At 42.7% G+C, this 21,937-nt stretch overlaps 4 protein-coding genes across 5 annotated transcripts in view; 2 read left to right on the top strand and 2 right to left on the bottom strand.

Moving 5' to 3' along the window:
- Positions 1-7,277, bottom strand: part of wtip (WT1 interacting protein) — a 42,179-nt gene extending 34,902 nt beyond the window's left edge. The window contains exon 1 of the mRNA XM_030046635.1: positions 5,123-7,277. Within this exon, the coding sequence (XP_029902495.1) occupies positions 5,123-6,626 (1,504 nt within the window). The 5' untranslated portion in view covers positions 6,627-7,277. The remainder of the gene's footprint in view (positions 1-5,122) is intronic.
- Positions 7,278-8,092: 815 nt separating this feature from the next.
- On the bottom strand, positions 8,093-10,723 carry sdr42e1 (short chain dehydrogenase/reductase family 42E, member 1). 2 transcript variants are annotated; one of them, XM_030048473.1, is made up of 3 exons: positions 10,594-10,723; positions 10,004-10,080; positions 8,093-9,622 (listed from the first exon to the last, which is right to left on the bottom strand). In XM_030048473.1, the coding sequence occupies exons 2-3, from the start codon at positions 10,063-10,065 to the stop codon at positions 8,524-8,526; spliced, it is 1,161 nt and encodes a 386-aa protein (XP_029904333.1). In that variant the 5' UTR covers positions 10,066-10,080; positions 10,594-10,723; the 3' UTR covers positions 8,093-8,523. The 2 variants fall into 2 exon arrangements, with proteins under 2 accessions (XP_029904333.1, XP_029904334.1); XM_030048474.1 differs by lacking the exon at positions 10,594-10,723 and adding an exon at positions 10,398-10,576.
- A 2,932-nt stretch (positions 10,724-13,655) lies between these two features.
- LOC115357106 (arylamine N-acetyltransferase, pineal gland isozyme NAT-10) lies at positions 13,656-17,033 on the top strand. Its single transcript, XM_030048475.1, has 2 exons — positions 13,656-13,995; positions 15,819-17,033. Exon 2 carries the CDS (start codon positions 15,825-15,827, stop codon positions 16,695-16,697), a length of 873 nt encoding a protein of 290 aa, XP_029904335.1. The 5' UTR covers positions 13,656-13,995; positions 15,819-15,824; the 3' UTR covers positions 16,698-17,033.
- Positions 17,034-18,962: 1,929 nt separating this feature from the next.
- Positions 18,963-21,699, top strand: cnep1r1 (CTD nuclear envelope phosphatase 1 regulatory subunit 1). Its single transcript, XM_030076372.1, has 6 exons — positions 18,963-19,114; positions 19,743-19,814; positions 20,055-20,128; positions 20,387-20,496; positions 21,140-21,194; positions 21,292-21,699. Exons 1-6 carry the CDS (start codon positions 19,090-19,092, stop codon positions 21,331-21,333), a joined length of 378 nt encoding a protein of 125 aa, XP_029932232.1. The 5' UTR covers positions 18,963-19,089; the 3' UTR covers positions 21,334-21,699.
- Positions 21,700-21,937: the final 238 nt, after the last annotated feature.

Genomic DNA, 21,937 nt, shown 5'->3' on the forward strand with positions numbered 1-21,937 from the left:
TCCCCCCTCAACTGACAATAGGCTCTGATTACAACAAATCTGCCTGCTCATCTGCGCACCAAACAAACCCATGTGGATCCCTGGGACCTGAGCACCTTCCACCATGTGGCTGCTGCAGCATCGGCACAGCAGACTGCACTTTTTGGTCATTTGTCATGACAACAACAGATAAACTGGACAAGCATCTCACTCTTACTGTGGTACCAAATTGTACGTGCTGATGCTGGATGCATGCTGGTGGAGTGATATGTACAGTCTATTGTCTATTGTATGCTTTGACGACCTGCTATACCTGTACCATGCATCATTGTGTAATGTAATGTGTAATTATGTATTCAAGTTGACAATCTGTGTCTGCTGCATGGCCACAGAGACATATCTACGTACCTTACTTTGAACTCTGAGAATAAAGTGTGACTCTGACACGTTATGGATTCTAATGTAAATATTATCTAATGTCAGTAACAATTACGGTCTTTGTGTACTTTGTATATCTCTACTGAAGGTATTATGACTGATTCTTAGCATTACAGAGCTCAGTCACAGCAGAGGCAAATATGTAAAAACCAAGATTACCAACATAATGACAAAAAATTATGTTTACATTTGGTTCGCCAAGAATCTATCAAATATTTGGATGGGAATATATGAGGGAGGCAGGTGCATATCCAGATAGTGCCTGTTTTGTTTGTTTTTCCCCTCTCAGCCCCACATCACCATATGTATCGTTTGTATGCACTTGCCTGAAGGGTCCACGTTATCCAGCTGTACAATGGCAAGAGGGGGGTTTGTCCAATATTGTTATCTTGATACTAAGCTGGGTTAAAGTGAATTTTAAAACCAACCCTCTCTTTACCTCTTTATACTCAACTGATCATTCTACGATCGTAGGAATCTTGCCAGTCTTTAGGGTCTGACCTTTGTCCCAGTATCTCAAATGATATTGTCACATATTTTATTTGAGCTGTTACCTCCCTTTTTTCATTACTACATATCCTCTTTCTTTAGCTTCTCATCTTAAGGGCTGATAAAACAACTGACCACGTGTGCACCAGACTGTATGCACAACCCTACATTTGTCAACATGGAGATAGTTTCTTTTGTCGTGAGAAAGCCAATTTGGGAAGACAACTGTGAATGGGGACAAATATCCGTCATAAAAACCCACATGTGATTTGTGATGGTTTCCAGACTAGTGGTGAGAATCCTGAAAGGGTCTGGTCTGCTGAATGAGGATGTGGTTGGTATTTTATAGGAGAGCAGGGAAATCACCGAAGCTCTCTCGTAATTCATCTAAACAGGATCCTGAATCGCTGGTATGCTCATGGTACAGCATGTCCATGTGGTAAGGACAGGATGTAGTGCTGGCACATGCACTAGGGTTAAAAATAACACAGCAGTGCTTGTACTAATGCACTGATGCATAGGCGTTACAGTAACTTTACATTAAAAAAAAAAAAAAAAAAATCAAACTGATTTCTGCCATTGGCAACCTGTGAGATTTTTTCAAGGCACTGTTCATTATATGTTTGCTATTGCACTGGTGAGAAAAAACACCCTTTCCAGTCATACTGAGAACTGATCATTAGGCTTGATAAAGTTTGATAAAAGAGGCAATGAGCCATTAGGCATACAGTACACAAGTAAATATAAACATAAATGAAAAGCTATTAAGTTTATTATGTAATTCTGTGATCTTTTTGTTAAGTCTGTAGTTGTACCATCTACAGTGACATTATGTAAGATCGCATAGGCTTAGAACACCTTGAATTAAGATATAGTCATTAAATTGAGCTGGTGACCCATACACATGATGAAACTTCATGTTATCATGCCATTTTTGAAAACAAAATGAAATGTACTGGGGATTATGGGAATGTTATCCCAGTCCTATTCGATACTATGAAATTTATACTATAGTCTGTACTATGAAATTTAACTACCAGTAAATGTGACTTCAACATCCAAAAGCGCAATAACAAGCCATCCGTACATGACATACCCACACGGCACTGAAGCGTATAATCAAACAAACAGAGGCTGAATTTCACAGAAAGTGAGGAACTGCTGATGAATTAAGAGTGATGGATTGTGCGTTTCTGTTTTGTGGAACAAAGTGTTGCCAAAAATGCAAGTGCATCTGCATTTCTTACTCCTTGGAGTGTTGATCAAAGGGTATAGCAGAGAATTAACAATGCAAGGGGTTTTGGGTTTATGTTCCGCTGGGGCCACCGATGCTAATAAAAACAATGCACTCAATCTGGAGGATGTCTCGATCAGCCGAAGAAACACTTCAGTAAGGCAGTCATATATAGCATACTGAAAGCAGTTGCTTCCACACAGGTGTGGTGCCTACGGGGATAAAGCAATTAACTTCCCATCATGCTTCAGGGAAGAGTTCCAGACACTTGCAAAATCAATGCCAAGGTGCTCTGAGGCTTCTTGTGCCTTGTCATGTCCAAACTCTGTATTAATATACTTGAGGCTGGTGTTTCCTTCACTGTGACAACTACCCGTACATTGAAATCCTATTAGAAACAGATCCCAGGGTAGGGGTGTCTTGAAACTTAAATTGAAATTCAAGTCATTCAAGTCATACTGCAAATATCTGTCAAAATATCTGCAGTATAATATATATTTTTCCCCGCTCTGTGTAATGCAAGAAGAGACTCAAAGAGACCATTGTGCAGGGCGGGACTGGGTGCAGTTGTCCACAACTCTGCGTTAGCGTGTGTCAAGCATGTGCATGACTACTGCCATTATAATTCTGGGCAGGTGATCAGACTTGACCCCCACCAACCATGTCTGGTCCGCCAGCCAAGATCGTGTGCCAAGTGTCTGGTGCTGCCCGACTCCCCACTGGCTGGTTAATGAAGGGCTTCGCGGGGGAGTCGGGGCGGGGTGGTGGTGGAGGGTGGGGGGCAGAGGGGCTTGGGGGACGGGCCCACTCCGCAGCTTCAATTGCAGCCTGTGTCGGCCCAGCTGTTGATTCACAGCTCCTTCACCACCACAACAAACAGAGGCCACACAGGGGCCGGCAGGCAGAGCGGAGCAGGCAGTGTGGGACACTGGCAGGCAGCGCTGGGCCTCCAATAAAGCCCTGGCGATCAATTTCTCTGCTGTCGCTACGGAAACAGGGCTGTCTCTATTGGCCCTGGTGTGAGGAGCTTCTGTCTGCATTCTTCTCTCTCCCTCTCTCCATCTTTGTCTCCCCTCTTTCCACCCCCTTTGCTCGTTCCTCTCCATTATCTCTGCATCTCTCTTGCTCTGCCCCTCTCTGTCCTTCTCCATTCCTCCCCTCCTTCTCTCACCTGCTTCTCTGGAACAAATGGGCAGTCGTCTTGGCCTCACTCTGAGCAAGTGCGCTAGCTGCAAAACAAACCGCTGTCCTCCGGCTGCAGCCATTTGTCTAACTGCTAAATCAAAGGTGGACAGCAACTTCCTCTGAAGGCTTTCTCTGACAGTGTATTTTCCTTCTGAAGCAAACATATTTGGTCTCAAGGCCCACAAACAAAAAAAGTGGCTTAAATCTAGAAATCATACAGAAAAAGAAATACAATAAAAATAGCTGAAATGGAAAGACTGAAAGGATCAATGTTATAATTTAAAATTCATTATAAATCAATTAAAGCATGCATTTTCAGTATGGGAATCACATCCTTAACTCAAGCCACATTAATGCCATGCTCATCTCACTGAGCTGCAGACACTATCCTCCAGAGGTTGACTGCACAGCTCATTTTCAACAAAGCGAGACCACACTGCACTGAATAAGTGAGCGGTATCTGCTCCGTCAGAACAGAAGGTTCCATTCAGTGTGGTGCAGCGCTGTGTAAACGTTAGCTCTGCCAAGACAGAAATTAGCATTGCCCCGCAAAAGGCACTCTTATCTGCCACAGAGGGACCTGTTGTTGGTAATGTAGCAAGCACAGGTTGCAAACAGACCTTGAAGAGATGACAAATCTATGGCTGTGTTTCCTAAATGAAGAGCTTTTTACACACACGGCAGGCAGATATCGCTAAGTATTGATGAAAAACACCCACACTTTGCAACAGGTTGTTTCTGCAGTCGTTGAAGTGATGTTGGCTTAAGGATTTCATAATTTAAGTAGGCACTCATCAAGGTTGTTATACAGACAAAATTTACAATACTTCATAAAACCACTACTAGATCATACCACATATCTACCCAGTAGTTGCCATGGAGAAATTATTTTTTATCTAACATAAAAAAAAAAAAAAAAAATCAGCTGAACAGGGAAGGCATTATTGCTGACAGCTAAAAACCTTGAACTTGGCATAAATGAACAAAAACAGCCTCAATTCTTAGACTGACAAGCATAGATTTTGAAATCATATCAAGCGCTTAGACTTGTGGGACTTATAATGGACAACGTAAACCTTTAATGGAAGTACAAACATGAAACTGCAGCTGTGACAATTTCTCTCCTGGTACATACAGAGCTCTCCAAGTGAACTGTAAAGGCTAAAGTGTTACTTGGTAGTTTTCAGTGTAGGGGTCAGGTCAGGGCTAGAGCACTGGTCTCTCACCCAGGGACCTGGGAAGAAAGTGTATGCCAAGGGGAAAAAACACACTGATATGATTGGCCTAGAGCTGGGTTGATGTGACCAACCCAGTATTTTAAACCAATCAGCAACCAGCCAGTTAATGAACAAAGCAGGTCAGAATCTCAGTAAATAAACCACTTAGTCTAACATTCCATCTTCTCCATGACCAAGCACTCAAAACAAACCGCTATTAAATGAAATGAGTTAATGCAGGGAATAACTTGGATTCTACCTTTGGTGTTTGTGTACAAGTCTGGTACACAAGTCTGGTTGGAATAACCCCCCCCCCCCCCCCCCCCCCCCAGCTGAAATTTCACAATGACCCTCATGCAAAACAGTTACCATATTAATGGGCATGGGGGTGTCCATTCTCTCTTTAGTCTAAATAAGAAACGTTAAAACGGAATGGAAATTAGTAAAAATGACACTTTATTTGCTTAATTTAATTCAATTAGTTTGCATTTCTGATACCTTTAATGCATAGCTGCACAAATAGGTAATAGTGGCCCCTAGTATCTGACAACACAAACTTCACAAAGTCGCTGTTACTTACCAAAGTATTCTTTTTTCATGTGCATCTCTAACTCCTTTTCTAGCTCCAAGGTAAGCGCCTCCAGCCTTCTCTCCGCCTGGCTTGGACCGCTTTCCCGGCTCGGGGTTACCTGGTAAGGTAGTTTAAACCTCTGGCCGGAGACACTTGTTTTCGAGGAAACCCCATAACCAAACGAAGAAGGAGAGCCCGCGGTCATCTCTGCGCTCGTCCCCGTCTGAACTACCTGCTGCTGCGGCTCCGGCACCGCCGAGAGCCCCGGGTTGTGGACGCGGCTCTGGACCCCGCTGGAGTCCGAGAAGTCATGCAGCAGCGTGTCTTCGTGTAAACTGCTCCCAAGCATTGAGGAACGGGGCGAGGGCAGCTGCAGCTCCGGGTAGGTGCTCATAGACCCTCGGGAGCTGCGGGAACTTCTGGAGCTGTGACTGGAGATGCTGGACCGGGGACTGACCACGCAGTTGGCCGAGGTGCCCGGCCTTGCACTCCCGTCCTGGCTGCAGATGCTGGATCGAGGACTGGCCAGCGGTGCTCCGTGCAAAATCCCCCCGTCCAGATCGTGGTTGCCCACGGGCCCGTACCGAGAGTCAGAGTAGCTCGATCTCGGGCTGGTAGTGAACGAGTACTGGCTTGCCGTACTCGACCTGGGACTGGTGTGCCTCTGGTCGTAGCCCATGCTGATGCCGCTGGTTCGGTTGCTGCTGGGCTTGCTGCAGCAGTCGTAGCTGTTGAGACTGGCCCTGGGGCTGGAGTGCTTACTCGTGTCGCTGGCTGTGCTTGCATAGCTGGATCTGGGGCTGAGGACACTGCTGCCTTCACAGTGCACCAAGCTAGACCTGGGGCTCGTATACCTGTCCTGGCCCGGTACCACCAAACTAGTGCGCGGGCTGCTGATGCTCGACCTCGGGCTGGCATGCTTGCTCTGCTCCTGTGAGGACAGAGACGATGCCAAGCTGGACCGCGGACTGGTCGCGTTGTATCTCCCGTCATGGTTAGTGGTGATGCAGACACTGTTGCACCTGTTGCCAGGCAGAGCTACCGGCTTGTTGAGAGGTACGCCGTCGAAAGCAGAGCCGGTGCTGTACCTGTGGCCCTGCACCTCCAGTGAGTACCTCCTGTGCCTCTCGGAAGCGCCGCTATAACACGGCAAAGCCACTTCGGATTTGGTGCAACAGCTCTCATCGTTATTAAATACCGCGTCTCTTTGAGGGGCACAAAAATCCACAGGAACGGTCCGGTTGCCGTTCACGGGGCGCACCGGAGCCGCGGTGTACACTTTATTCCCAGACGTGTAATTCTCCACTGTGTGATGCTGCTCGTGAAGCACAGAGGTGCCATTCATTGGCTTACTTTTATGCTCCGCGACTGCCGGAGCCGAGAAATCCAAATCAGGGTTAATCACCAAGTCTCTCCTTGCATTGTACATCCCATCTTTATACGCCTCATATAAAGAAAGGTCCTCCATCAATTTACTGGCCCGGAGTCCCAAATCTTCCTCATAATGCTCCATGTTTTGCTCCCGAGGCGTGAAACAAGTTCAGAGAGTGTGCTCCGCTCCGCGAGCCAAACTACCGAGGACCGGAGAGCACTAATTGCATTTCACATGGAAATCAAAACAAAACGCCGCGTTACAGCCGTCGCTCATTTACCGAAACCACAAATGCGCTCAGAAACCTCCTCCGTGCGCCGCATCGTCTTCTTCTTCTTTCCCCCCTTCACCGAAAAAACAAACTCTTTCTCACAGTTTCAGCCGACAGGGATACGTTTGTCAACTTCAGTTTTTGTTAAGTTGAAAGGTCTCTACAGTCAATGGCGCGCTGCGCGGAGGAATTTCCCCTTGTTGGTTTTTCCTCCAGATTTTCCTTACGGGCTCTATTGTAGGAATCAAATTCGAGTGGATAATCGGATGCACCGTAAATATTCACTCTGCAGAAGTTTATGCACACCGTGTGCCCGGCAGTATAAATAAAATACAGTTTTATGTAGGGGACTCGTTTGCGTAAAAGGAATGCGAGGATGGAGACAGGATGCGCTGCGCCTCTCTGGAATGTGGTTAATGCTGCAGAGAAACAATGATTGCGACCAACTCAGCAAGGGGCTGCCGGCTCTGAAAAGAGAATAGTTTAGAAAGAAGGGGACGTCTGCATTCATCTCAGACAGACTAAAACAGCGCACAAAGCACGCCTCACCTGGTCCGACTTCTTTTATACTGGGAGAGAGAGCGTCAGGGGATTTGTGCTATGGTGGGCAAACCCACCTTAAACTCAGACTACCCACCTTTTTTTTTAGTCCGACACAAATCTTTAAGAGACAAAATTCAGAATTACTGCGTCCTCGAGAAAACGAATAATAGAAAGATGCAGCGCAAGTATCCCAGCAACAACGTAATTACAATAAACCTACCTCTACCGAAATGCACTAAAACCCATTTTTAAATAACAGGTTGCTGTATTATGAAAATAAAGAATATATAGCCTGAACTGCACTGAATACAAGGTACATGAGCCTATGGTCTTTCAAGGTAAAGAACATAAACGTACACGTTAGGCCTACTTCATAAATTGATTTATTTCATTTTATTTATTTAGTTAGTTTTTTTTAATGGGGGTCACGCATGGAAATCACAGTTTGCCAACCCATTTATTGAGTAACTCACTGCTTATGACTGTTATATGGATAACATAACTGAGCTGAGACCCTTTAACAAGCATGGTAAATTTTCCTGTTTGTTGTCTTTGATCACACTTGATCAACATGTAGGACCCTAATTTTGTCTCTCCATGAATCTTGGAGAAATATCACATCTGGAATCAGAAACAAGATTTATTGTAATTTATTTAATTGAAAGTCAGTGCAAGCTACCCGAAAGTGGGGTTCTCTATCGGAGAAAATACATTTCTCTGCAAATCTTCTAACTTCAGTTTGATCACCCAAAATAAAACAAATAATTAAAACAAACAAACAAACAAAAACACATTTGATTTGAAGAGTTTTATTTGTTACAGTTTTGAGAAAATTGCTGTTTAGTTAAAATAAAGCAGGTCCACTAAAAATGAAAACAAAAAAAAAGTAGAATAGGTCATTATGATGCCTCCCTACAGACATCTATGTCCAAAAGCAAAAGAGGTAGATTTAAAAGAGGTAGCAGTTGACATACCAACCACAAAATGGAGAATTAGGTCAAGCTGGTATAGATCCTAACATTATTTTCACATCTACTGCAAAGTACATGTCACTAATCATTGGGTCTTAATGTGTAATTAAACGTGTACCTCCTTATTAAAGATCAGTACTTAGAAAGAGAATGTGTCTGTGTCTTTTTGCCACACCAATGCATGTAAACAGCCTGGTTCTGAATCAGTCTTCACATGTATGTGTTTGAAAACATCACAATGATGCAGTCCTCATCAACTGCCAGCAACAGGAAGGTAAGAGAGGGCCATAGCAACAAAAGCAGCAACAAGCAGACCATCTAATAGCAACCGTTTGAGGCACGAGCTGTGAGGCTTTTTCCCATGGCCCTTGCTTCTGAACCATTGAACAACCTCGTCCAGGTTGTGCTCCTGAGGCTCATAACCGAGCTCTGCCTTGGCTTTTGCCATGCTAAAGTAATGTGTCACGCCGGTTTTATACACCTCTGTGCGTGTCAGCAATGGCTGGAAGTTATAGAGGGGGCCGACGAGGTGGTGAGTCATCTCTGTGAGGAAGGCAAAGAAGTAAATGAGAGCGAGAGGCAGGCGCAGTTTGGGAAAAGGATAGCCCAAGCCCTCCACCAGAGGTCTGAAGAACTCAAAGTTGTTGACAGGCCTGCCGTCTGAGATGAAGTAGGCCTGACCGGCGGAGCGGTGTTGCTGCTGTGGGGTCAGAGCCTCTGCAGCGAGCTCATGTGCTGACACCAGGTTGTCCACATGGACAAACTCCACCAGGCTGCAGGGTTTTCCATAAACAAACCTGAAGATCCCCTTCTCTATGTAGCCAACTATCCTGGGCAGGTGCCTCTGCTCTCCAGGGCCGTAGATGCCCGCAGGACGCAGGGCACAGGTTCTCAACACCCCACTGCCATCCATCAGTGCACTACCATTGGCTTTCATCACTGCCATCTCAGCCATTGACTTGGTTCTGGAGTAATGGTCTGGGTGGAGATGGAGAGGTAAATAAGGAAGACTCTCATCTCCATTTTCGATGACTTGGCCTCCAAACACCACGTTGAAGGTGCTAGTGTAAACCAGTCTGGGGACGGCTTTCTCCACACAAGCCTTCAGGACGTTTTCTGTGCCTTGAACATTCACTGCCTCGATCAGGCGACGATTCAGCTGCTCCCTGCCAGACATGCCGTAGGAGGCAATGTGGAACACGCAGTCCACGCCAGAGACAGCCTTCTCGACTTGTGCATATTCACGTATGTCTCCCTGCAGGAATACGATGCCCTCTGGTGCTCCTTGGCTTGGTGGGGCTACATCAAACAGAATGATTTTGGCTCCTTTTTTATGCAGCGAGCATGCAAGGCTACAGAGAAAAAAGGCTTGTTAATGTATTATCTAACTGATGAATCCCAAGCATCAATTCAGCACAATTCACTGACTGAACAGGAGTGCACAAAATAATTTTACACCATAAACAGAATAATTTGTCTGTTTTTATCATTTTGAATCTTGTATCATTTCACTTAAATCCAACCTGAACATAAGGCTTATTGACAACTCTGCCGTCCAATGCAGTGAATGGTCTAAACTTGCGTTAGGCAGAGCCCGCTGAGATAGCTTGAGTGATAGCGCCACCTTGTGGTGACAAGCAGTATTACCGCACTGGGCTAATCGATGCAACCATACTGCACGCCTGCCTACAAACCGAACTTGAACTATCTTTCTCATATGAAAAGGTGCTTACCGATAACCAAAATACCCGCTTCCCCCGGTGATCAAAAACGTGTCTGTTCGCGTATTTCCCATCGCTGGAGGGCGATCCTGTAAAAGCAATCAAAAACAAACGAACAAACATAGAACTGAAAAATGTTATATGGTTACAAATGTTTCTATTTTCACACACACACACACACACACACACACACACACACACACACACACACACACAAAGAAGGCTACACAGAGAAAATGCATTCCTGTAAACCATATTACATTCTACATTACAATATAGACTTAACAGCAGATAGACTTAGCATTTGAAGTGTATCCAACAGTGTGACCTTGTCGTGTTCAAGGCTTTAATAGCATGATATCGCTTAAACTGTCCACAGCTATGCAACAATCCCAAATGAACTTACAGATGTGTTGTGTTATGTGTTATGGCTGCAGAGCACATGTAAATTTATTCCAGCGTGAATGTAGGCTGTACTTATTCTAAGTGAAGGGTAGATTCAGCATGCGACGTCATCACCTAACCCAAAAAAAAAATGATCACACACACCCTGGAGGGCAAAATGTTTAAGTGTATCTGTTCAGTGGTGGTAGACTACTAACCTCAACATTCGCCGGGGTTAAAAAGGAGTGAAATATCTCTTGGGTAACAGGTAACACTGCTCTCCACTTCCTTGGGCGGAGCTATACGAGCGTTTGAGACCGACAGCGACAGCATGGGCAACAAATAACGGGCGGAATCACTCCGGAAATAAAGTGATGTGGCCTTCAAATTAATAGCATGAAAGTTACCACCTCGAAGAGAGCGTGCATTACGCTCACTAATTAAAGAGATCATTTTAAAAGGTACCAAAATACTTTTTGTTATTGGTACAGTAAAATGATAGTGAAATGCTATCCAGGCCTACTAAACAAGTGTGTTTGGCAACTGTGCTTTTCATAGCATACCTGTAAAAAAAAAAAAAAAAAAAATGCCAACAACACACACAGTCGTCTGTATTTTCACAAGGGACTGCTCATAAAATGCAATCTTTGTTTTCATGTAAAGGAGGTTGTATTTAAAGTTAACACCCCGTTACCTTCAAATGTACCTTTTTTTTTGGTACTTTATGTGCCTTGTTGACAACCTAAATATAGTATTGTCCAAAAAGTCATTTCTTATTTTTAATTGTTATCCAAATTATGATATTACAAACTGAAAAACAGGAATTTCAAATCTAGTTAGTTTGTTGTTCACACCACATTTGAATGTGTGTTTTCTTCACATGTGCAAAAGAAAAAGTACAACTGTCTCCTGTTTGCACAATAACCAGTTGCACATGGCTTGCTGATCAAGACTGATGGGTTGAGTCTCAGTAAAATTTTCACTCTTTGAAACATTTTTTCATCGTTTGAGCCACCACATGCAAAATGATCCATTCAATTATCAACATCTGTCAGATATACATGTATCTTCCATCAACATCTATGAGATGGGATGTTTGTGATGTTTGTTAAATTGGCAAATTTCCTGCCAAGTGACAGTCATGAACCAGGAATCACAAACAATCAATCAACCAGTGAAGTGGACAGGTTGCCCGCAGCATAATCTCTACCATGTTTGAACATGGAGGAATACCCTGAACAGCAGCTACATGCCCGTGGAAGAGGAAGAAGAGGAGAAAGAATGTACAGTGGTGGTAGGGGCGACATTTTTCACTGTATATGACTTTACATGAAAGATTGAATGTCAATCTTCTGTTTACAATACATGTAACACACGGCTACATAAATACATTTACTGTATACATGCAAATCTGCATATCCCTTTTCTGTGTGCTACAGTATTTTATAGTATTGACTTTTCTCAGTTAACATCCTAGTACCTACTGACGAAACTAGAATCTAAACAGCTCAGTGTGATACAAAACTGACAGTCTTGTATAGTACTGTAAACAGTCAGTGTCACAGAAAGCAGAAGAAAACAGAGCTTTGTATATAAGAAACATTTCCAGGGCTGACTGCCATGGTGAAAAAAAAAATGTATCTAAACATTTGATCAGCACAGCTCACAAGATGACAAACAATTTTTAATTTTGATGGCATTGGCCATTTTACTGCTACAATACAAAGGTTTTGAAGTGTGAAGGAGATATTTTTGGATGAATTACATCCTTTTGCAGACAAGCAATAGAGCTGTGATGCCCCATGAAACAGTGGTGACAATTGAAAACAAAAAATCTGTCTGTACATTTAATTTATCTCTTGATGTACCACCTATCATAGGTAAGGAACTTGATAAGATGCTCTATGCAGGTGTTTATTCTTATTGGGTTGTTTGGAATTCTTGCTTAAATGTGAATACAAAATTGTCAGGCTGACAGCTTCTGAATACAAATGTTTATTTACTAACATACAGTCAAGTTCACACATTTGGTTTGCCTTTTAGGCCTTCATCAGAAGAATATGCAATAGTTTTGGATGCTTTGTCTGAGGGGTTTATTAGGCTACAACTACTGAGAAATTCCATGCAAGAGTGTTTCAATGTGAAGTGAGGAGAGCAGATAGGCTATAGATAGATGGATGGAAAAGATAGATAGATGATTAATTTCCTCAGAATTCCTCTACTTCAAAGTATAAAATAAATAATGTCCATATTCATGCATAGTTAGACTTGATTATAAAGTAAATGGTCTGTTTGGACAGGATAAGACAGTGGGTGCGGTCTAAAATCAACAAAGTCAGATAATTTGTTCCTGGGTTTGTGACAGAGCCGAAACTGCTCGCAGTACAACACACAGCCCCTAGCTGGAGGCACATTTTTCCCAGGTAGGCGAAGGATATTTTCACATTTTAAGTGATCATTTTGGATTATTTGCTAAGATTAGGGTTCGGCATAAGTTCATATCTGTCAAGTATCCCGTTTCGGACGGGATTTTCCCGTATTTTACCCTCCTTTCCCGGCCCCCTCCCGTATTAGTATTTTCCCGTAAATTTCCCGTATTTAACCTGCATTTATAATACCCCGGGGCGAGCCGCCCATTCCCAGTCTGACAGACTGGTGTGATCGCTCCGTTCTGTGCTTGAATACAGTACACTTCCCCCGCTCTGGCACGGTTGGATGGGGTGTGCTTCAGCGCGGTACGGGCGCATACACGAGCACATGCACGGTCACGCACACAGTGCGCGAACGTAAATCATGCAACTTTCCTCCTGCCTCTGCAAAATTGTTTAATGCAGGCAGTGTGATTACCTGCGAATGGCGCAATCAATAATCAACCATGTTGTCTGTGTCATTGTCCGCTGTGCTGCTGCAACCGCGGATAAACAAAAGACGGTTTATAATGAAAGTACAGCAGTCTGTGTGCGGAGATCCGGCAGACCTGGTGCTGGCCGGCACCGCGCGCCAGCACCGGCCGGCACTGCCCGCGGCACTGCACGGTGCGCGGCCACCCGGTCACCCAGTCTGCCGGATCTGACAGGTGCCGCTCCTGCTGTCAGTTGGACCTTTCTGAAGAAGGAGGAAGTTACCTCCGAAACTGTCAAGGTAAATAAACATCCCATGTCTGACTGAAATGTCTTTTAGTTAAAAGGAAGACATTATGAATGTATTTGAACTAGGCCTATATTGATTTATGATGACGTCGGGCCATGCGTGTGTCGTATTTAAACGTGATGACGTACATACCGGGGGCAATCATGCTTGAGCGCGTTGTAATGTGTAACGTGAAATCAAATCTCACTCCAAGGTTTTTTGAAAACTTGGCAGCTCTGACTTCCTCTGTTGTGTAATAGCGTCTCAGCTCACCCTGACAGCGGTTAGGCTTTTACACTCGACTTTCACAAGAGTTGCAGACCGCATTGGATAACATGAACTTTTGCCCGTTGGCGGAGGAACAAAGTCGACAGGACACTGAAGGAGTCAAGTTTTCAGTTTTAGGTTTAGGTTTTCCCAGTAGCAAAAGACAGCCATAACGAGCAGCCTGCTCCGCAGCTTGGCAAGAGGACCTGTCTTTCATAACAAAGGTGGGCATATGCGTCTCTTGGCAACTCCATCAAAACAATAATTCAGTCTACCACGGAGTCAGGTAGCCTAATTAATTAATTAATTAATTAGATTTTTTTTTGTTTTGTTTTGTTTTGTTTTGCTTCTTCAAAAGTTATGTAGTATCTTGGTGGGGTCCCATTGGAATTATAGTCTACGTAACTTAAAACAAACGTGCCTGAACTTGCAGACCAGGCTGGCCGAGTGAAAACAGCTGCTAACTTTGTGTCTTATTCCGGACAGAGAAGCTCTGAGTTAAACTCAACTCCGTGACTGTTGGTTTTATTAATTTGATGTGTTGCTCTTGTCATGATTTTGCCAAGCTCAGTGTGTGTGTGTGTGTGTGTGTGTGTGTGTGTGTGTGTGTGTGTGTGTGTGTGTGTGTTTAATGCGACTTGGATTTTAGCTCCTAGTCCTCTCAAACTGACTATTGCGCATGTGGTTTCAATATCCAAACCCTGGGTTTGGGACCAGATTGAAGTGCATAACTACTCGGGTATTCTTTTAACCTATGGGTTAATAAAATACTGCCGCTAGTGGGGCTGTTAATGTGTAATGCAGCTGATCTTGACAAGACAACCTTCTCACTGTATTTCTGCCTCTCCAAACCACGGTTGTGGCTGTGTTTGAGCCTTTCATTGGAAAGTGTGGGCTGGGTCAGTAAGCCGACAACATTATACACCGACCGGAAGTCAGGCGACAGACAAAGCATCGAACTTCAAAATAAAATAAAATAACCCCCCCGTCCAAATATCAATGTATCTTAATAAAACTTTGTATTTATCTTCTGAAATAGGTGTTATTGAGTATGACTACATTTTTTCAGTTTGGTCTAATTGGCTAATTTGATTTGTTAATTTGCCCGTCTGGAAGGGGTTGCCTCTCTTTTTGGTCCATCTCTAGATTCCTTTCCTTTTCTCTTACTTCATCTGTGGGTTTTTTCTTCCATGTTATGAGGGTTCAAGTCAGTTTTTTTTGTTTTGTTTTGTTTTGTTTGTTTGTTTGTAAACTTGTGTGTTTATAAAGCCCTTTGAGATTGTAAACAGTGATTTCAGGGCTCTAAATAAACTTGAACTTGATATGGAGACTAAATTAAATTCTTATCCGGTGAAAGAAAACAAACATAAGTCGTTAGAGACTTAACACACAACACAATAAGTCATATTACTCAATAAATGTCCATTCTTAAGGATAAACAAAGATAATCAAATAAACATATAATACTATTAAAATATGGACATGAACTACAGGTGAGCAGGTGAGAGAGTGAGTGAGCAGTGTTATAACATTTAAACAGAGAGTGAACAGGTGAACATAGTCAGGTTACTGTGGTAAACAAAAAAAAAAAGGTGATTCATTAGAGAAAAAAGGAAGCCATGATATGTCATGTATCAGAGCTAGAGGTATGAAACTGAATTGTTCAACACACAATACACCCTACAATGTGCAGTGTGGCAAACACTGTATGAAAGCCATTTAACCACACACTGAGCTGAAGAATTAATGAATGAAAGTATTTTTAATTTTGTTTTAAATAATCTAAGTAGACTTTCCCTTTGAAAGAATATTTGTTGATTTCATATTGTTATCCCAAATCTCTGACTGGAAAAGTACAGAGAACAGTGTTATTTTTCTCTCTAATGTACATAATGAACCATAACACCCCTAATCATAGATATTAAATCCACATAAAGGAATTGTGATTGGTTAAAGAATATTTTTAGGCCTGGAGACGCTTGAGATGAGGATTATAAATGTTGGTTCTCATATAAATGTTTGTTCTGAAATGTCCCGTGTTTTATAGGGCAAGATGAACTTGGAGGAGTACTTCAGAAGGATTGGGTTCAGTGGCCCATACGAAAAACCAGACCTGGAAACCCTGAACTTGATCCACAAGCAGCACATCTTAACAATTCCGTTTGAAAACCTCAGCATTCACTGTGGGGAGAGGAACACCATGGACCTTGAGGTAATCTACGACAAAATTGTGCGGAGCGGTCGCGGGGGCTGGTGCTGCGAGAACAACCTGCTGTTTGGGTGGGTGCTGACAGAGCTGGGCTACAACCCCACGACACTGGGCTCGAGGGTTTTCAACAGCATGATTAATGACTTCAACCCCATGGAATCTCATCTCATCAACAAGATCGTCATCGACGGCCAGGCCTACATTGCAGATGTAAGCTTCGGGGTGTCTTGCCAGATTTGGGAGCCTCTGGAGCTCGTGTCCGGAAAGGATCAACCTCAGCCGCCCGGTGTCTTTCGTCTCGTAGAAAAGGGAGAGGTGTGGGTGCTGGAGAAGACCGGCAGGAGGCCTGAGATTTTGAATCCAGACTTTTCCAACTCAGATCTAGTGGATAAGAGCCAAATCAAGGTTATCTACAGCTTCACCTTGTTGCCCCGGGGTGTCGACCATTTCCTCGAGACAACCAACAATCTTCAGACAGATCCAAGTTCACTTTTCACGAATAAATCCATCTGCTCTCTGCAAACACCCACGGGGTTCAGAGCCCTCATCGGCTGGACTTACACTGAGGTCACCTTCCGACCCGAGGAAGGTGTTGATCTTCTAGAGATTAGAAACATAAAAGATGATGAGGTGGAGGAATATCTGAGGGAAAAGTTCAATGTAAAATTGGTCAAAAAACTGGTGCCAGTAAACAAGAAAGCATGCTACAAAATATGAAAACCCTTATCTTTTATGTTCCTGCTCATACTCCCATGATGACCATCTGTGTCGATAACATAATGACTGACCAGATGCAGCAGATTTCTGAATAATTACATATATTTTATATCATGTAACGATGATTTGATTTTTCATATTTTTCCTTTAAATTGTATATAAAGTAATGCTGTGACTGTAAATTTGCTCAAATGACAGTTCACTCTTGTTTTTAGAGTTGACAAAAATCTTAATGTCACATTTTTTATCACTGACCCACATCATCTTAAGTAGCATTAAAATAGTAGAATTTTGTGTATATGACTATTAAAGTGAAAATAAACTGAATTAACACTCCTGGAATTTTATTTATTTATTTATTGCTTATGTAGTTAGTCAAAGTGTCTTATGATTATCACCACCTAGATTTTTATTTACCACATCACTAGCCTTGGATAGGCATGTTCTAATAATCAATATTATCAGCTTATGCTGTTTCTTTATACAGGGTGTCCATAAAGTCTCTTTACAATTTAAAAAATCTATTACAAAAGCAATTGATGAGATATGTTAATCAGATTCTCAGTGATACTCAGTGGTTATCAAAGTTTTTAATCACATTGGACATCAACAACCTGAAGCAAAAGATCACTGATGCCATTGCCACTATTGATGAGGCTATGATACAGCGAACATGGCAAGAAATCAAGTACCCTCTTGATGTGCTTCGTGCAACTAATGGTGCCCATATAGAGGTGTATTAATTGAGACAAAAAAAACAAAAAACAAAAACAACTTCAATATCTACTCCTCATTTTGCAATATTTTCCACAGATTTGTCTATTCATGTGCTTTTGTAAAAAATTTGTTAAATTGTAAAGAGACTTTATGGACACCCTGTATTTCTGAGTTGGGTGCCAAACCTTTACATGAGTCAAATCATCTTTCTAAAAAACAAGAGCTATGCTTCAGATGAAAATTCAAGTGCATCTTGCATCAGTTGTGCGAACAACAAACAGCTTGCCATGAAGAACACGCAACAACTTAAGTGAATAATGCAGATTTTCTGTTTTCATGGTGTTTTTCTGAGCAGTGTGAACCCAATTTTATAATCAGGTTTGGGCCACTTTCACATGGGCCATGCCCACACAGTGGCCAAGTGACCAAACTTGATTTGTTCTCTGATCTGATTGTTCACATCATCTTTGTATGTGACCCATCTCTGACATCAGTGTGGACAGACCTCTGCCATGACCCAGCAGGCACACATTTTTATCAAGTATGCTGCTGAACAACAAGAAATGTCATTGACACGGCATTCCATCATCACACTTGATGAAATAACGGTGCAGGCATTCATTTCTTGAATTGTTTACTGTGGTAACAGTGGTGTGGTGGCAGTCCATCAGCTGTACAGGCTGAGGACAAGAAGGCAAAAAAGGCTTTGATTGAATCATCTTCCCATATATCAATTAAATCTGCAGGCTCCCTGTCATTGGTGCTGCAAGCTTCCAAATTTAGTTTTGACAACCTCTGCTGACAATGAATGAATGATGAAGCTCTGACAGTAATGTGATCATGTTCACATCACTGTCAGACTATAGTCTAAAAAACAAACAAACAGAAAACAAACAAATATGAGATCTGATCTGAGCATTCATGCAGCGTCACAGATACATATCTGAATTAGGACCACATATGAAAGGGCCCAAATCAGAACTGAAATGTCAGATTTGTTTTTATTAATTAATTAATTAATTTATTTATTTATTTGCTGTTCAGATGGGTAGAAAAATCAGATCTGTGTCACGTATTTGAGGGGGAAAAAAATCAGATGTAGGCCACTTTGTACTGACTGAATAGAGACCACGTGGTCTCAAATCAAATAGCTTTCTGATGTGAAGTGTGTGTGAACACATCAGGGTTTTAACACGACATGAGTTGGTCGGCATGCATACTGGTAAATGTGTGCACGTGAGCTCTGCCCACACCATAGACAGTATAAAGACTCTTGTACAGTCTGTGGTCCACACTGACGTCAGATACGGGCCACATGCAGATATGACATGAACAGTCGAAGGATAAACACAGATGAGATGTGATAATAAATGATTCATGAATCGCTGTAAGCCGCAGTGTGAACGCAGCCTGTGCTCCCACTGCAGCAGTTTCTGCTTTTATCAGCCGTACACTGCAGTCATGAGCAGCTTGAGAACTACGACGCTCCTCTACTCAGCGGAAGTACGTCAGCGGATGTACCGCCTCTTAGCCTGTAAGCCAATCGTGTTTCAGTTTGCGGAAGCAGCGGGTGCTGATTGGATAAGGGCCTGGCCTGTGGGCCGAGGGGAGCAGCAGCTCGGCCAGCAGCAGGCTGCCGGGACGGACAGGCGTCTGAGTGCCAGGAGGGTCAGACATGAATTCCCTGGAACAAGCCGAAGGTAACCAACATGCCAGTTAAATCAGCCATGTTTACACTCGGTCTCTGATTTGTGGGGTGTTTCTGTTGTCAGGGGTAAAGAGGCTCCAAACCACAGCCCTCAGCAGAGACGTGAAGGCAGCAGCTAGCTCGACTGCTCTCATCTGTTAGCTCGCCTGTTAGCCACATTAATAGCTTATTAGACCGAGCACATACTTTCATTTAGTTTATAGTACAGCTACCTCCCATGGTTTCTCCCGGACATAGCAGCCAGGCTTCACTCTCTGTCAGTGACACTCAGTAGTAGCTTGCTAGCTAAATTTCATCTAAAATTCAAAATTTCCAATTAGCTTCCTTTCGTGTTTTTTTTTTTTTTTTTTTTTTTTTTTCCCTCCAGCCATCTTATTTGCCAGTAGCGACTTTGACATCGGTAACCCGCTAACTATAAATCTCACACTATCTCCTGAGAGGGCAGGGTGCATTACTAACAGGACATGTCAGCTAGCTACAGCCATCTCTCTGTTGTTGGGGATGTTGCTGCCTCTGTCACCTGTGTATTCAGGGGGTGGAAATACACAGGCTACAGCTGAACAGTGTGCATTATATTGACATGAATTAAAATGCATGCACATGTCCCTCCTTGTTGCCAGACCTGAAGGCCTTTGAGAGAAGATTGACAGAGTATGTCTCCTGCTTGCAACCTGCAACAGGCCGGTGGCGAAGTAAGTAACTGTGTGTTTGTGGATGACTGACAAAACCAGTGTTTGATATCCTTTGACTGCCTGACATTAAAAATAATAGCAATAATAATTCCCTAAGTACAATGGTGAGACAGGAATTTGCCCTGGAAACATTAGAGTTAACAGTATGTTTGTGAGCCAAGCCACAGGCCATTGATATGGTGATAATTTGATGTTCTTGTGCTGTGTTTCATTTGCATTTCTTTCTTTTTTTTTCCCCAGTGATTTTGATCGTGGTGTCTGTCTGTACGGCCACTGGGGCCTGGAACTGGTTGATAGACCCCGATACACAGAAGGTACCAAGGTTACTTTTTCACCTGTGTTGTCATGTGCCACTTATTTATGTTTTCAACTGAAATGGCCATATTATCTGCCACATGTATGCTAGATGCAATGGTATGATCACATTTCCCTTTAGACCACATTATTTATCTTTTCAGCTTGTATTTCACCTTTTCTTCAATAAATTCTTTATAAGTGGAGGAGGTTTGTGACTTGACGTCATGGTTTACATTGTTGACAGCATGTAATATGTTGATGTTTCCCTCGTGCAGGTGTCATTCTTTTCATCACTGTGGAACCATCCGTTCTTCACTATCAGCTGTATCACTCTAATAGCTCTGTTCTTCGCTGGAATACACAAACGAGTTGTGGCACCATCAATGTATCCTTCTGTGTGTATTTCAGTTCACGTTCAGTTGCATCTTGTCACATTTTGTCAGACCGCTATTGTGGCGTTGATCGCATGGGATGCATTTTTAGTTAACAAATGCTGTTATACTATAGGTCATTTAAGCAAAGCATGCTGCTCAAAAAAAGTTTCATCTATAATGGCAACTCACATAAAGCACAGATAGCCACTCTTTATTAAATATAGAGTAGGATGCTCTGCCATGTTCTGTGGTAACCTGAGAGCGAGCAGTGAATTTTTCTCGCTTTGTCATGTTTTTCATTATGCATGTACACTACTTTGAATTTTTTTTCTCCATACAGTACATAATTCATCTGGGTAACTATTAAAATATTCTAGAGGGGTTTACTTATTGTGATTTTTGAAAAGACCTCCTTGTGTTGTTATTGCTGCACAGTACTGTACTGCAACAACTGCATTAATGACAGGTTTACCGGCTTACATTTAAGAGAAAAGATTTTGAAGCTGTGGAAAACAACACCAGGCAACAGCTTGCATGAGCCTGGTACACACTGCTCTTATATGCTGTGACATAACCTGTCATCGGGACCAGGTATTGTCTGCTGGCTCAATAGTTTGATATTTTGGTTTGCATCTTTGACCTCTGACCCTTCAGTATCGCTGCTCGCTGTCGGACAGTTTTAGCAGAATACAACATGTCCTGTGATGACGTGAGTTGACACAACTTTTCTGCTCATTCAGACATTTTTTTAATCCCTTTAGCACTGATTTGTGGGCTTTAACGCTTGTCTTTTTGTCTATTCACAGACGGGGAAGCTTATTCTCAAACCACGGCCAAACATCCAATAACCACAGTGTCGTTCTTCAAACTAGCACTGCAATTGCAATCGATCACCCGATGTCCTTAGTCCTGCGGGGTGATCCAAAACAATGAGATGAAACAGAGAGGGGTAGCAGCACCGAGGCAGACTGTCATCATGACTGAAATGCATTTCTAAGAATGAACAAATGACGAGATAAGGCCTTTTTAACAGTGTCACCGTGTCACTAATGTCACCAATGAAGCTGCTTCTCTGCTCACGGGCCCTGTGTTATATTTTACTCATTCATTGTGAGTTCAGATGTGTTTATTTCTGATGATGTGCATGTGTTTTAGATAAATGTTTCTATTTTTAAACAGTTATTTACCAAATAAATATCTAATGTGTGAAAACATGTTGTCTCAATGTCTTTCAATTCTCCTCTTGTAGTTTGTATAGTTGTACACCCAAGTGTGTATTTACTTGTGCTTTGTGTTGACAAAGAGGCTTATGTGGTTTTTACGTGTTTGTCATTCCAGTGCGACGTCTTACATTATGAGGAAGCCGGGAAGTTACACAACATTTTAATAGTTATCTCCAAGATGTTCTCTGTCAAACATAATAGATTTTTTCCGCTCATGGTTTTACGACAG

This window comes from Myripristis murdjan, chromosome 3 (genome assembly GCF_902150065.1).
Source record: "Myripristis murdjan chromosome 3, fMyrMur1.1, whole genome shotgun sequence".
NCBI lineage: Eukaryota > Metazoa > Chordata > Actinopteri > Holocentriformes > Holocentridae > Myripristis > Myripristis murdjan.

Coding starts and splice junctions, on each gene's coding strand:
- sdr42e1 (XM_030048473.1), bottom strand. CDS start 10,065: ATGGGAAATACGCGAACAGACACGTTTTTGATCACCGGGGGAAGCGGG. Junction 9,623..10,003: donor AGCGGGTATTTTGGTTATCG/GTAAGCACCTTT, acceptor TTTTCTCTGTAG/CCTTGCATGCTCGCTGCATA.
- LOC115357106 (XM_030048475.1), top strand. CDS start 15,825: ATGAACTTGGAGGAGTACTTCAGAAGGATTGGGTTCAGTGGCCCATAC.
- cnep1r1 (XM_030076372.1), top strand. CDS start 19,090: ATGAATTCCCTGGAACAAGCCGAAG. Junction 19,115..19,742: donor TTCCCTGGAACAAGCCGAAG/GTAACCAACATG, acceptor CCTTGTTGCCAG/ACCTGAAGGCCTTTGAGAGA. Junction 21,195..21,291: donor ACAACATGTCCTGTGATGAC/GTGAGTTGACAC, acceptor GTCTATTCACAG/ACGGGGAAGCTTATTCTCAA.